The 13,383-nt window shown below is 63.0% G+C and overlaps 1 protein-coding gene across 50 annotated transcripts in view; it reads left to right on the forward strand.

Annotated features, from left to right (window-relative positions):
• Positions 1-13,383, forward strand: part of FARP2 (FERM, ARH/RhoGEF and pleckstrin domain protein 2) — an 83,754-nt gene that overhangs the window by 62,787 nt on the left and 7,584 nt on the right. For 32 of the 50 annotated variants that reach the window (XR_014830358.1, XR_014830357.1, XR_014830366.1 and 29 more), the window contains 5 exons: positions 6,013-6,134; positions 9,090-9,772; positions 9,858-9,936; positions 10,537-10,795; positions 12,016-12,146. Coding sequence is in view for 18 of the 50 variants with exons in the window: in XM_085000820.1 (XP_084856946.1) it covers positions 6,013-6,134; positions 9,090-9,772; positions 9,858-9,936; positions 10,537-10,795; positions 12,016-12,146 (1,274 nt within the window). In the remaining 32 variants the exon portion in view is untranslated. The remainder of the gene's footprint in view (positions 1-6,012; positions 6,135-9,089; positions 9,773-9,857; positions 9,937-10,536; positions 10,796-12,015; positions 12,147-13,383) is intronic. The other 18 variants (XR_014830363.1, XR_014830364.1, XR_014830374.1 and 15 more) reach the window with 1 other exon arrangement.

Consider the following 13,383-nt stretch of genomic DNA (forward strand, 5'->3'; position numbering starts at 1 on the left):
CACTGTGTTCAGATTCTGGGTGAGCTTTGCGGTGAGATGTGCGAACCTGAGAAGAACTTTCCTGTCCCAGCACGTTCACGGCATGTCTGCCTCCAGCTTGTCCCTTCTGACCAAGGTGCTTCTTAAAGGGGTGTTGGGCTCTTTGAGGGGCCTGGGGGCGCTCTCTTCCCGCCACAGCCACGGCCTTCTGCTTGCAGCCCCAGCAGAGACCCGTGCTCTCTGGCGAGGGTGTGGCTCGCGGTAAATACGAAAGCATCCACGGCCATTCCGACCGAGCGCCAGCGGCGGGCCTCTCCTGGGTTTGCCGAGGGCCGCGTGGCCTTGTCTTTGACGGACGTGAGGTAGTGACAGTACCTGGACCACAGGGCAAGCGCTCCGATTTGAATACGGCGACTTGGACAGCCCTTCCTGCCTCAGGAGCCTGTCTGCCGAAGTGCCGGGGACCTGGGGACGCACTCCTCTTGGTGCCTCCCCCTCCTCCCGGGAGGGGCGCCCCAGCGCCGTCCCCCCACTCTGGCCCAGCCTGTTGGTGTGGCCGCGGCAGCAGCTCTGCAGCAGTGGCCCCACTGCAAGGCCCCCAGAGCCAGCACCTCCTGGCCCGCTGAGGCGGCCGCTTGTGGTGCTCCGCTTTGCAGAGTACTTATTTATTAGTCGTAAGTCTGCTTTGCATTGCGTTTTCCAAGGGCCAGGCCTTCCACAGAAGCCGGCGTGTGACACTACCAGCGGCAGCATTGCACCCCAGTGCGGTTGTACTAAAACCGGTCCTGGCGGGTCCTGTTTCTGCTTCTCTCCACGCGGGATTAGGTCAGGGCCCCTTTCTCCAGCAGCAGGCTCCTCAGAGCATCAGTGGTGGCGGAGGGTTTCCCAGGGCGGCCACGCCGGGGTCCTTTTCCCTTGGGGCGGACGCGCTGTGGCTTTCGCTGCGGCCCCCCGAGTCGCTGGGGGCACCAGGTGGGCGGTGGCGGTGCACCTGCCGTGCCTGCGGTGACGGACACTCGGTGCCCGTCCCGTGTGGTCACTCCTGCTCGCTCTGCCCTCCTGGTTCATGGAGCGTCGCAAAAGAAACCCATCCTTAGAACCAAGACTTGTGTCTGTCCTCACACGCGGTGGCCTGGCCGGGGCGTCCCAAAGTCCCTGTCCTGAAGCCCCGCTTGGCCCTGCTGGCCCCGCCGCAGCCCCGCCCGCCGCACCCGGCCCAGTCCGCCTCTGGCGCGAGGGCGGCTCATGCCTGGAAACGGGGCAAGAGCTGCGTCTCCTGTGCGTCTGAACTTGTTCATTCTTTAAAGAGACACGGAGGCCGCCTGGTCTGTGGCCCGGAAAGTCCGTCTCCCTTTGCGGTTGCCGTCTGTACACTTGCGGCCGTGTGCTAACCAGACGTCTCAGTTGCTTGTGCAGTAAAATCAGGGCTCAGCTGTGGCTCTCAGTGGGCCTTCCGGCTTCCTTTCCCTCTGCTGGCTTGCGGGTTCGATTTACATCTTGTGTCAAGCGAGCCCCGGAAACGCCACATCTCTCTCCAGCCGTGCCTCTGTCTTCATGGGCTCCGAGCAGCCAGCAGGCCACGGGCGCCTGACCGTCTGGGGCAGCTGTGAGTGGAGACGCCCTACCTGAGGCCCCAGGGACGTGCCTCGCTTTGCTCCGCGTCCTCCCCCGGGGCCTGCCGTGGGCCCTGGCTCCGCACGCAGAGGTGGGCGCAGGGAGCCTGAGGCCTGCTGCTCTGGGCCGAGGGCAGCTGTGTGCAGCTAGGGCTGGACCACGTGGTCCTTGGCGTCTCCTGTGCACAGAACGCGTGCTGCTGGCTTCTTAATTCCGAAATGAGGCCATTATTGCCTTTTCTCCCGTAGGGGGAGGCCACCCGTCAAACCTCTGACCCACACTGTAGCAGCTCCTTGGAGTCCAAACGGGACTCCCCGCTCAGCCGCCTCCCCCAGCTGCCCGCGTCCCTCCAGCCCCAGGGCTCTCCCGGGATGCACCGGGCAGTGGGCATCTGGGGCCAGGGCTGGGCTCTCCCTGGGGTCTTAGGGCACCCGGCCCCCATGCAGCAGGGTGGGAGGTGCCCGGCAGCCTCTAGGAAGGGCTCAGTGGGCACAGACTCCTCGGGAGCCTGCAGTGGGCAGGCACCTCCCAACTCAGAAGAGGGAACAAGAGGTCATAGCAGTGTCCCCCACGTATTAACCCCAGTCCGACTGACTGACCTGCCGCTGCCTGGCATCCCCCCGCTTGGGGATGAGCTGGTGGCACCTCAGTGATAAACCAGATTTCAAGAATCCACTCAAAAGCATTTCCGCCCCTGATGCAGGGGTGGCCAGCAGGGGGCAAACCTGAGCGGCCTTTCCGTCCCAAGCGTGTTCTCGCCCGAGGGAGGCCGCCTGCAGCCTTTGCGCTTTGTTTGAACAGTTTGTCTGGAACCTTGCTTCCCTCGCTCGGCTGTTCAGAAGACCCGTGAGCGCCTCAAGCTTCAGACGAAGGGCGTCCTTTATTAGGACAAGGACACCGAGCGTGTCACTCAGCGAGGACCCACCCGGAAGGCGTCATCGGGGCACAGGGCCCGAGTGTGACCGTGGTGTGGTCGGGACACCCATGTCTTTGAACAAGGGAGTGGCCTCGTTTCCTCAGAAGGAAATGCAAGACAACGCTGGGAACCGGTTGGGAGTCCTGCCCGAGCGACGTCCCCTCTGGGCGCAGGTGACCACACCACTTCCCGTCTGGCCCACAGCCCCACGACAGGGACAAGCGCACAGCAGGAGGAAGCCCCAAGCAGGAGCCGGGACCCCTCGGATGAGCTGCTCTTTTACCTTATGTTTGAGCCGGGTTTTGTGTAAACGTGACTCGTGACATCCTAGTTCAAAAGTGGAGCAGAAACGGTTTCTGCCGATGCCGTGGGTCCCGGGCGCCGGGTCCTCGGGGTCGCCGTCTGTGCCTCACGCCGCCCTCCGGCCTCGTACCTGCAGCCGGACCTCCAACCCTCCAGACCGGAGCCGCCTCTTGCTCTGCTATTAGGAGAGATTTTTCTTTTATCACAGAGATTCGAAGAAGAGAATTGAAAGATAGGAAATAAAAGCAGCTGAGCCTCCGGCCTGAGGGCGACTTCCTCTCTTGTCCCCTGCTGGCACGTGGCAGCCACTCTGCTCCTCGGGACGCCTGGGATCGCGAGCTGGGACGCAAGAACCTCCGGGGGAGCCGCGCCCGGCCCGCTCGCCCTGACCGTGGGGTGAGAGCTTCCGGGCCCGAGAGTTCCCGAACATGATGCAACCTGTGGCTCCGAGTGCGGCGCCCGCCCGGCCCCACTGCACAGCGCGGACTCGCGGGACCTGAGGCATAGGAATGTCCGAAAGCGGCTGCAAGGAGGCGGGCGCTCCTGATGCCACGCGCCCCGCCCCCGCCCCCCGCAGCCGCAGCCGCAGCCGAGCGAACGCAGACCCACCCGGCTCGTCTGGGTGGCAGGAGGAGCTCGGCGACCTCTCGCACACCGCGAGGCTCCTCACCGAGCCGGCGAGGGCGAAGCCCGCTGTGGCCCCAGGACCCGACGTCCAGGTCGGCCTGGCCGCCGTGCATTCGGATCCGTGGCCCGGGCGTCTTGAAAAACGTCTCCCCAGAGATTGCTTGGCTGGCCCTCGTAGCATCCGTGTTGGCCAGCTTGGAAGGAGACGGGACTGCTGACGCTCTCCTGTAGCCGAGAATTAATAAACCTTTGGTGTTCATTTATGGCACTGTTTCATCTGGTCACTAAATCTGAGTTGACTGTTTCTGGGAGGCAGTAAGTCCAACAGGGATTAGTTCCAGGGCCCCAGAGAGAGCAGGATGCCTCCTTCCAGACTCTCCCTCGTACGAGACCATGCGGTGCGGGCCTGTCACCCGTGCACCCGCTCCCGTGCAGGCCGTGACATCCCCGCGTTGCACCCCGACACGGCGTGGGTGCTGAGGGAGTAGCTGCCAGAGCAGCAAATTCAGTGTTGCTTCTCGGGACTTGCCGGGATTTTTTCCGGAAGCATATTTGGTCCTCAGTTGATCACACCTGCAGATACAGATGGAGCCATGTTACAATGACGGCGTCCCGTCATGACTTTCGACCTCCGTGGAGGGGCCCCCTGCTGCGGGAATTCATTGCTGAGAGGTTACTGCTGGGCTGTGGTCTCCCCTGGGAGGCCCCTGAGCCTGGCCGGCCTGTCTGCAGCTCCTCATCACGTGAGGCTTCAGTGCTGACGCCTCCTCAAGTGTCACCTCCTGTTTAAAACAAAGTCAAGGAATTCCTGCTGTGGCTCAGCAGGAACGAATCCAGCTAGTACCCATGAGGACGCAGGTTCAATCCCTGGCCTCGCACAGTGGGCTAAGGATCCGGTGTTGCTGTGGCCGTGGTGTAGGCTGGCAGCTGCAGCTCTGATTTGACCTCTGGCCTGGGAACCTCCATATGCCACGAGCGCAGCCCTAAAGAGCAAAACCAAAAAAAAAAAAAAAAAAAAAAAAAACAACAAAAAACCCACACAGTAACAAAGTCAGGTTTTGCAGAAACTTTTTGGCGACCGGTCGGTCCACCAGCTGCTCCATGTCGGATGGCCCATCTGGGAGGCCGGTGCTATGTGGGCGGGGAGACGGGCACACGGGGGACCTCGTGACCAGGGAGCGTCTTGGCCTCTCACCTTGAGCAGCACAGCTGTGAAGAATGAACAGATTCTAAGTTACCAGAAGCATCTAGACTTTTTCTGAAGAGTCAGTGTGCAGTTCTGGGCTCATTAGGGGCAGAAAGGACCTTGGAGCGCGACTCCTGAGAGTTCGGCTTCAGAAACTGCCTCCTCTCCAGGAGGCGCGCGCGGCCCGAGCCCTCGGTCGTGCTGTCCCTTGAGAAGCGACAATGCAGGCCTGGTGTGGGGGGAGGCGGACATAGGTATGTCATGTATTTTAAGGTCACTGAGCATATTTGAAATGTGTAATAAAAGCAGATTTTAATAAACTGGCTCTAACAAGTCCATGTTCTTACACTGTCCGGGTTTTCTAATGCCCGCGACCGTTTCTTTGTGTCTTGAATCTGGCCCGTTGCGGGACCCCAGGGGACAGCCCTGCATCCTCAGGCGCTGGTGGCTTGTCCCCAGATGCCCTGGGGGGGACCGCAGGGCACCGAGCTTGTCAATGTGAAATTAAGGTCTCCGTCCTGCCCTCGGGCCACATGGGAGGATCTGCCTCGGGCCGGCAGCGCCAGGCCACCCACAGGCTCCCAAGCTGCGGGCCCAAAGCACTGGTCACTGCAGGCAGGTGGCCTCCAGCCTCAGGCCCGTCACGGGTGGAGCGAGGAAGCACCAGGGCCTCCCCTTGAGTTGCTTCTCTTCTACCAGAGATGCTGGTAGTTTGGGTGTTAAAACACTATACATTTTTAAACCCGAGGGAAATTTCTACCTCGGAATGCTTTTAAACAGCAGTTACATTTTTCGTCTAAAACTCTGCTTTAAGGTACCTTCCAAATTTGGCATTTAATAGTTTCTGACTTCTAATAGAAAAACATTAGAAAAAATAGCTTTTGAGGACTTTTAAAGAATACAGAGCATTTCTCTGTTACAAAATGTTGGGTGAAATATACCTCATCATTAGCCTCCTTAGAACAAGACCAAAATGTTGGCTTCATCTAGTCAAAAGCATTGCTATAAGACGTGGTGAAAACCAGAATAAGATCCTCGTTAGTGAACATTTCAAGGAAGTAGAAAGCCGTCTGATGAGTAATCTCACGTGGTACCGTTTTTTAAATCAGCGGCTGGCGGGTTTGGCCTTAGAGCCTCCTTTTCCAGATCACCGGCATCAGTCTGGCCTGGTAGGTGTGCAGCCTCCTGCCGCAGCCGTGTCTGGTCACAGCCACATCTTCCCAGGAAGGCGGGGCCCGGAGCCCCGTTGCCCTGCTGCTTCTCTGCCTGTGGAAACCAGCGCAGCCTGTAACCGCTCTTGCCTGCGTCCCTCTGGGACTCGGTAAAGTCTGAGGCGACCCCCGTGCACCCTTTCTCACCTCTTGCTCCATTGCCCGTTCAATTCCAGGCCCCTCGGAGGAGAGTCCTCAGCCTCCCCCCTCCACCCAGGAGAGCCCGCTGGGCCCAGCGGAGCAGGGCTCCACCCCCCTCCTGAGCCCCGCCCCCCGTGTCACCAGGATGGACCACAAGGTGGGTACCCCCGGGGCCTTCTGGACTGGGAGCCAGGGCTCTCTGAGTGGAAGCGGGCGGCGGGCTGGCTCCCTGGTCCTGAGACCCTCCCGCCGCCTCTCCAGGGGTCTCTGTGCCAAGACAGGGCCCTGTTCCTTTGATGGCCTCCCTGCCTCTGCTCTGCTGGGAGGAGGCCTGGGTGCTGGCCCCTTGCCTGGGGGTCAGGAGAGGCATGGGCTGGTAGCTTGAGGGGGGGCCTGGACGAGCCCCAGGGGAGGCCCCCTTCATCCTGGGGTAGGAGTGATGCCAGGAGGGGCCGCAGACAAGGAGAGGAGCATGGGGAGGCGGTGGCCCGAGGCAAGGACAGCGCTTCTCCCGCTGCCCCCAGGCCAGCACCAAGCAGCGAACTAGCATCCCCATGGGGGCCCCAGGTTCTCCAGGACTCTCCTGGCGGGGCTGAGCTGCATCTGGGCTCTGGAAACCCCGGGGTCACTGACCAAGCCTCGTGCCCCTGCCTTGGCATCTGGCTGCCCAGCTGTGGGGACCCTCCCTCGGAGCACGTGTGCCAGCTTGTTCCCCGGGACTGCCACCACCACAGTCTCCCACTTAACATGCTGTTTGTCCTCCTTTTAACGAAGCTGGAGGAGCCACGGGGTGGAAGAGGCCTAAGATGCTTCTCCTCGCATGGGCACCGTCCCTCCCCCTGCCCTGACCTGGGGCCTGGGGACAGGACTGAGGGGCTGGCCGCTGAGTTTCCCAAGAGGCAATCTTTGCCCTGGAATCAGGGGCCACCGTGGCTGCACTGGCTGGCCGTCCATGAGCCCCTTGTCACTAGCTGGGGGCGCCTGCGGCATTACTGTGACCTTAGCGGCTGTGATTGCTTCCGAGCCTCTCTCCTCTGGACGTGTTCACTGCCTGCAGGGAGAGGTGCTGGGCCCTCCCCCAGAGCCCCCGCCAGCAGCGCACGCACAGACACGTCCACAATCCGAACCAGAATTGGGGTGCTCGGCCTGGGGGGGACCAGGGTGGAGGGCCGGGGCCTCCCAGACCACGGGCCTCTTGGGGCAGTCGGCCGAGCAGGAACGCTCCGCGGAGGTATGGCGTCGTACAGAGGTTTTCCTGAGTTGGGACTTGTAAAGTGGTGTTTAATGGCACAGAGCCCCGGAAGAAAGATGTGAAGAGCGTCAAGTCGAAGTCGGGAAAGGTGACCTGCAGCTCTGCGGGGGGCACCAGGGCCCCGGGCGGGGCGGGCCTCCCCAGAGATGCTGTGGGACTGGGAGTGGCTGCCAGTGGCCTGGGAAAAGCTGGCGTGAGAAGCCCCCTAAGCCCCGCCTGGCAGGCAGGCCCGGGAGACATCTTGGCCCTCAGCTCTCCCCTCCCCAGGCTGCTCCACGCTGGTGTCTAAAGATGTCTCTGGCTCCTGTGGTGCAAACGTGACCCCGAGCTTCCTCCCCAAACCTGTCGCCTGCAGCCTGGGACTGCTGCCCCTCCCGGCACGCCTTCCCCTGGCAGACTGGCCACCTCCACCCACCCAGACCTTGGCCTTCGGAACGCGGGCTCACCTCCCCTGCGGCTCCTGAGCAGCCCCAGATTCATTCCAGAGCACCCCGGCCTCACAGAAAGCGCCCCCACCCCCGACCCTGCCTTGCCGCCCATGACCGCTTGGCTCCCCCCCTGCCCCTCCCCTCATCCTTGACCTCTGAGCTGGTCCCACCACCCAGTGGACCTGCCCCGGCCTCTCCAGGAGGCAGCGCGTCCTGCCAGCCCCCACCAGGACAGGATGGAGGAGGGGCCGTCCGAGGGCCCGGGGTGGGGTGGGGCCCTGGGGGACCAGACGCAGCACGCGGCCCAGACGGGCCTGAGGTCTGTGCCCTGCTGGGGCCAGCACTGCTCTCCCCGCCCTGAGGCTGAGGGGCCTGTCGCTGCGGACTGGCCTGCTGGCCCCTCCAGCCCAGGGCGGGGCCCCGTCCACTCCGCCCTCAGGTCCGTCAGCCAGCCCCGCGCTCTAACTCGGGCAGTTACCTTGCACCGCTTGGCGATTCTAAGGCCTTTCTGTGCGTCAGGCTTCGTCCTTGATCATCTCACACACTAGCGCAGACCCCGGGTTCCTGTGCTTCACAGACACGGATTTTTCCCTGTTATTAAAGGTTCGTGGTGGCCTTGTATCAGCCACGTTTGTTGGCACCCTTCTTGCAGCGGCGTCTGCTCACTTGGTCTCTGTGCCGCCTTTCGATGGCGCCCACAATCCTTTGCACTTGCAGGATCACACTGGCTGTGGAAACAGCGGTCAGTGATCTGAGGTGTTGCTACTACGACTCACTGCTGCTCCCATGGTGGTTACCGTTTAGCAATTGAGACCTTTTGCATTAAGGCATGTACACTGGCGGTGGGGGTTGTTGTTTGTCTTTTTAGGGCCACACCTGAGGCAGATGGAGGTTCCCAGCCTAGGGATTGAATCGGAGCTGCAGCAGCCACCGGCCTACACCGGCCGACCCACAGCCACTCAGGATCCGAGCCACGTCTGCAACCTACACCACAGCTCACAGCAACACCAGATTCTTAACCCACTGAGCGAGGGCAGGGATCGAACCCGCGTCCTCATGGATCCTAGTCAGATTCATCTCCCCTGAGCCACAGAGGGAACTCCCACCCTGGTTTGCAGACCCAGCGCGACTGCTCAGGTCAGACCCTGGCGGGGGTAAACCTGTCTGGGTGCCGGGAACCACGACGCTCCCGCCCTCGCTCTTCCGCGTCTTTGCGGTCCTTCTGTGTCGTGGGTCCACCGGCTCCTGTCCTGGGAGTAGCGGGAACTCAGCGAGGGCCAAACAGCTCTTTTTTCAGACAGAATAACAGGATACGCGAAGAACACCTGCGGGAGACCCACCTGCGCTGCGCTGTTTGCTCAGCAGCGAGTCCCGCGCCGTAGGTCTCGGGACCGCGGGCACCGCTGCGGGCTCACCCGTGTGCTCCCCGCAGGGCGCGCCGGCCGACGAGGCCTACTTCATAGCGGAGGAGATCCTCGCTACGGAGCGAACATACCTGAAGGATCTGGAAGTTATCACCGTGGTAGGAAACCCACGCCCGGAGGCCTGGCTCTCGTCGCGGCTGCAGCAGGCCGGGCCGGAGGCGCCGAGCAGGGCTGCCAGCCCGGCTCCTCACGTGTGGCTCCCCTCGCGTGGCCTCGTCAGGGCCACACTGGCTCCAGCCTTCTTACACTGGGGACTTGACCCTCTGAAGCTTTTCAGGTCGGGAAACCTGGGCGGTCGGCCAGGAGGTGGCCAGAGCAGTGCTGCGAGCTGCCTGGGGGGCTGGCTCCCTGGGTCCTCTGGCCCTGGTCACTTGCACCGCCCGTCACCCAGCCAGGTGGTCCCCCCACCCCGGGCCGCAGACCCCCAGGCCCCTTCCAAGGCTCCCCGTCCCCTGTCACCCGGGGCCAGGGCAGCCAGCCCCCACCACCTTCTCTACATCACCCGGCCCCAGCCCCTGGGTCCCCAGGCCCCGCCCGTCACCCGCGCTCTCCCGCAGTGGTTCCGGCGCGCGGTGGCCGAGGAGGACGCCATGCCCGCAGACCTGACGGCCCTGCTCTTCTCCAGCGTGGACCCCATCTACGCGTTCCACAGGGGCTTCCTGCACCAGGTGGAGCAGAGGCTGGCGCTCTGGTAAGGCCGCCCCGCGCGCCCCGCCCGTCCGGGAAGGGAGCCGTGGCCCGCGAGGCCCTGATGCTGTCTGCCCGTCTCCACCCAGGAAAGTCTCCGCGGGCGCCCCAGCAGGCGGCCACCGGCGAATCGGGGACGTGCTGCTGCGGAACATGCTGCAGTTGACTGTAAGCGCCACCCCAGACCCTCCTCTCGGACAGCGCCCCCCCTCCCCGCCCCCGCCGCCGCAGGTCCCCCCGGGACAGCGTCAGGGCTGGGATGGGCTCCGGGCCGGGTGTCCCTGGGGCGGTGGGGGAGAGAGGGATGAGGCTCAGCCGGCGCGTTTCCCAGCCCAGGTCCCCGCTCTTCTGCGGGGACACACAGCGGACTTCACACCCCACAGACCTGCGACAGCGGAGGCGGGGGCGGGGGCGGCAGAGGGGTGGGGCCCAGAGAGGCGGGGAGGGGCGGGGCCGGCAGAGGGGCGGGGGCGGCAGAGGGGTGGGGCCCCGAGGTGAGGGGCGGGGTCGCCAGAAGGGTAGGGTCCGCAGAGGGGAGAGGAAGGGCGGGGCCTGCAGAGGGAGGGGGCAGGGCCAGACCCCCTGAGGGGAGGCAGGGGGCGTGGTGTTGGTGGGAGGGGAGCGTCTGACTGGTGGGGGTGGGGGAGGGGGAGGGGAGGGGGGCGCGGTGCCGGGGTGGAGGGCAGGGTTGGAGGGGGCCGTGCGGGAGGAGGGGCGGAGGGGCAGAGAGGGTCCCGCCCACCGGCCCTGAAGCCTCCCACCCCGCAGGCGCTGACCCACCACTTCCAGAGGCTGGACGAGGTCCTGGCGGGGCTGGACACGGCCAGCAGGCGCCTGCGGAGGCTGGACGCGCTGTGCCGGAACTTTGAACTCCAGAAGGTCTGCTACCTGCCGCTCAACGCCTTCCTGCTGAAGCCGCTGCAGCGCCTGGGGCACTACCGCCGGCTGCTGGGCCGCCTGTGCGAGTGCCCAGACCCCAGGGATCGCGGGGACCCCGACCGGGACCAGGACCGCGCTGACTGCCGCGGTGAGTGAGCGCGCTCCCGGGACCCTCCTCCACCGGTCCTGGGTTTGGGTGTGGGCGGCCCGGAGGGACCCAATGCCCACGGACCTTTCTGTCCCTAAACTGCAAACTTCTGGGTCACGTGGCTGTTGGGAGCTTCTGATGGAGGTTCGTGTGTTAAGGGACAAAAACGCAAACCCCAAGCTTTGAACCCGCATGTGTGACCTAAGCTGCAGAGTTCACATTCAGTTCACCACTGTCCTGGGGGCCCTGAGTGAGGCCGGGTTAGCACTTCTTCCAGCTGGTAAATGAAGAGAACAGAGTGAGGGCAGACATCTAGGGCTGCAGTTCTTGGGGCCACCAGGCAGTCAAGGCGGGTCTTGATAAAGGACAGCAGGGTCCCCTGACTGTTTCCAGCAGGAGAAGAAGGATGTGGTCACTGCCAAGCCGCGGCTCCCACTGTGTCCCGGTCAGGGCTGCAGAGACCTGGGTCTGATTGCTTCCTCTCTGAATAAGTTTCCCTTCCTGATTATAAACCTTCGCATCTTTGCCTAAAATATTTGATTATCATCTGCTCCTCCATTCAAGGAAAAAGATAGAAATGCCTTGAAGGCGCAAGTTATTTAGCCTTTTTGGGGGGCGGGGGTGGGTGGTGCTCCCACAACATGCGGGAGTTCCCAGGCAGGGACTGAACCTGCACCACAGGAGTTCCCACTGTGGCTCAGTGCTTGAATCTGACTGGCATCCATGAGGCTGCGAGTTCAACCCCTGGCCTGCCTCAGTGGCTTGAGGATCTCTCCTTGCTGTGGCTGTGGCGTGTATGCCAGTAGCTGCAGCTCGGGCTTGACCCTTGGTGCAGGAGCTTCCATGTGCCACAGGTATGGCCCTCAAGAGATTTTTTTTTAAAAAGTGAACCTGCACCGCAGAAGTGACAAAACCAGATCCTTAACCTGCTGAGCCACCAGGGAACTCCAAAGTTATTTAGCCTTTGAACTACAGTAAATCACTTTCCCTAAGGAGCAAACACTGCTTTGCCTGTAACAATAGTCGTTTTCCAAGCCTGAGGGTTGCCCAGTCCAATGTCCAGGTCATCTACACGTGCTGCTCCTGGCAGTCCTGGGAGGACTTTGAGTAGAATGTTCTGGAATTAAAACCACCTTAGAAACGTCCGTTCCTGTTACAAACAGGTGGGTGGAGGGTGTTGTCCACGCCCCCCCCACCCCACCGAGGGCCTGTTCACACAGACGCCCTCCAGGTCATTACCGAGGTGACGGCCACACTGCAGCACAGCCTCCTCCGGCTGGAGAACCTCCAGAAGCTGATGGAGCTGCAGCGGGACTTGGTTGGCGTTGAGAACCTCGTCTCCCCTGGCAGGGTGAGTGACCCGGGGGGGGGGGGGTTCCAGCTGGTGACTTCATTATCCTTAACAGACAGACAGTCAAAGTGCCATCCAGTGGTTTTCAGTATGTTCACGAGGTTGTGCAACCAGCACACCAAGCCCAGAAGATTTTCGGCCCTCTAAAGAACCCCCGTCCCTGTTTGTAGCCACCCCGCCGCGCTCCGCAGCCCCGGGATCTGCCTCCCGGACGTGGACACACACGGGGCCTCAGCAGGCGGCCTCTTCGTCTCACTTCTTTCACTCAGCACCGTGTCTTCCAGGGTCACTTGTGTCGTGCGTGTCCTGGCCTCACTCCTCCTTGTGACCAAATGGTCACATTCATCTGTTCCTCTGCTGGCGGACACTTGGGTCACCCCCACTGGGGGGCCGCTGTCAGTAGTGCTGCTGTGCACACGGGCACAGGTCCAGGGGTGAACACGTGTTTTCCGTCCGGGCCACGTACGTGTGCACAGACCTGGGGGCGGACCTGCTGGGTCGCGTGGGCGCTTCTGTTTCACATTTCGAGGAGTGGGGACTGTTGGGGTTTTCATGTGCGTTTCCCTGGTGGGGAAGGTCAAGGGCCTGGACTGGAAACCAGGACAGTGCTGCTTCCTTTCCCCCTGCGAGCGCAGGGCTCGGGGGTTCTCTGGCTGGGAGCTCCCGAGAGGGTCCGGAGGGCGTTGCATCTGTTGCTTCTCCAAGGGCCCCGCGCAGCGCCTTATGGGTGGTGGCCCCAGGAAACTGTCCCTAGAGGGGCAGATGAACAAGCGTGGCCACACAGAGCGGCTCTGAGACGTAGGTGCCGGGCGAGACCGTGCTGCCGGCCCTGGTGCTAGAGTCAAGGTCTCTGAGTCCTCGGCGACCACCCCCGGCATCTGCGCGGGGCGCTAGTTTGGTACAAGGAGGCACGAGGGTGAGAGGGTGAGGCTGCAGGGGGAGCACCCCCTGCAGGGCGGGGGCACAGGCGGGGTGGGGGCCGCGGCTCGGGGGCCGGGGTCAGGCTGCGGCCCAGTCTGGCGGCGCCGAGCGGGGCAGGCCTTTCGGCTTGGGCAGGCGCCCATCTCGCCGTGTCTGCAAGGAGCCTCCTTTCCGTGCCTCACGCAGGTCACCTGGGGGCCCTGAAGGCCGGGCCCTCTGGCGTGTCTGCAGGGCGCGGGCCCGTGTTCCTCTTTGCCCAGAAGGAACAACAGGTGGTGGACGTGTCCCACGAGAGTCCAAAATGGAGCGTGGGGGT

Source organism: Sus scrofa, chromosome 15, assembly GCF_054392235.1.
Source record: "Sus scrofa isolate SSC_HxYL_T2T_F1_AM1 chromosome 15, Sscrofa_HxYL_maternal_Yorkshire_Landrace_v2.0, whole genome shotgun sequence".
Taxonomy (NCBI): domain Eukaryota; kingdom Metazoa; phylum Chordata; class Mammalia; order Artiodactyla; family Suidae; genus Sus; species Sus scrofa.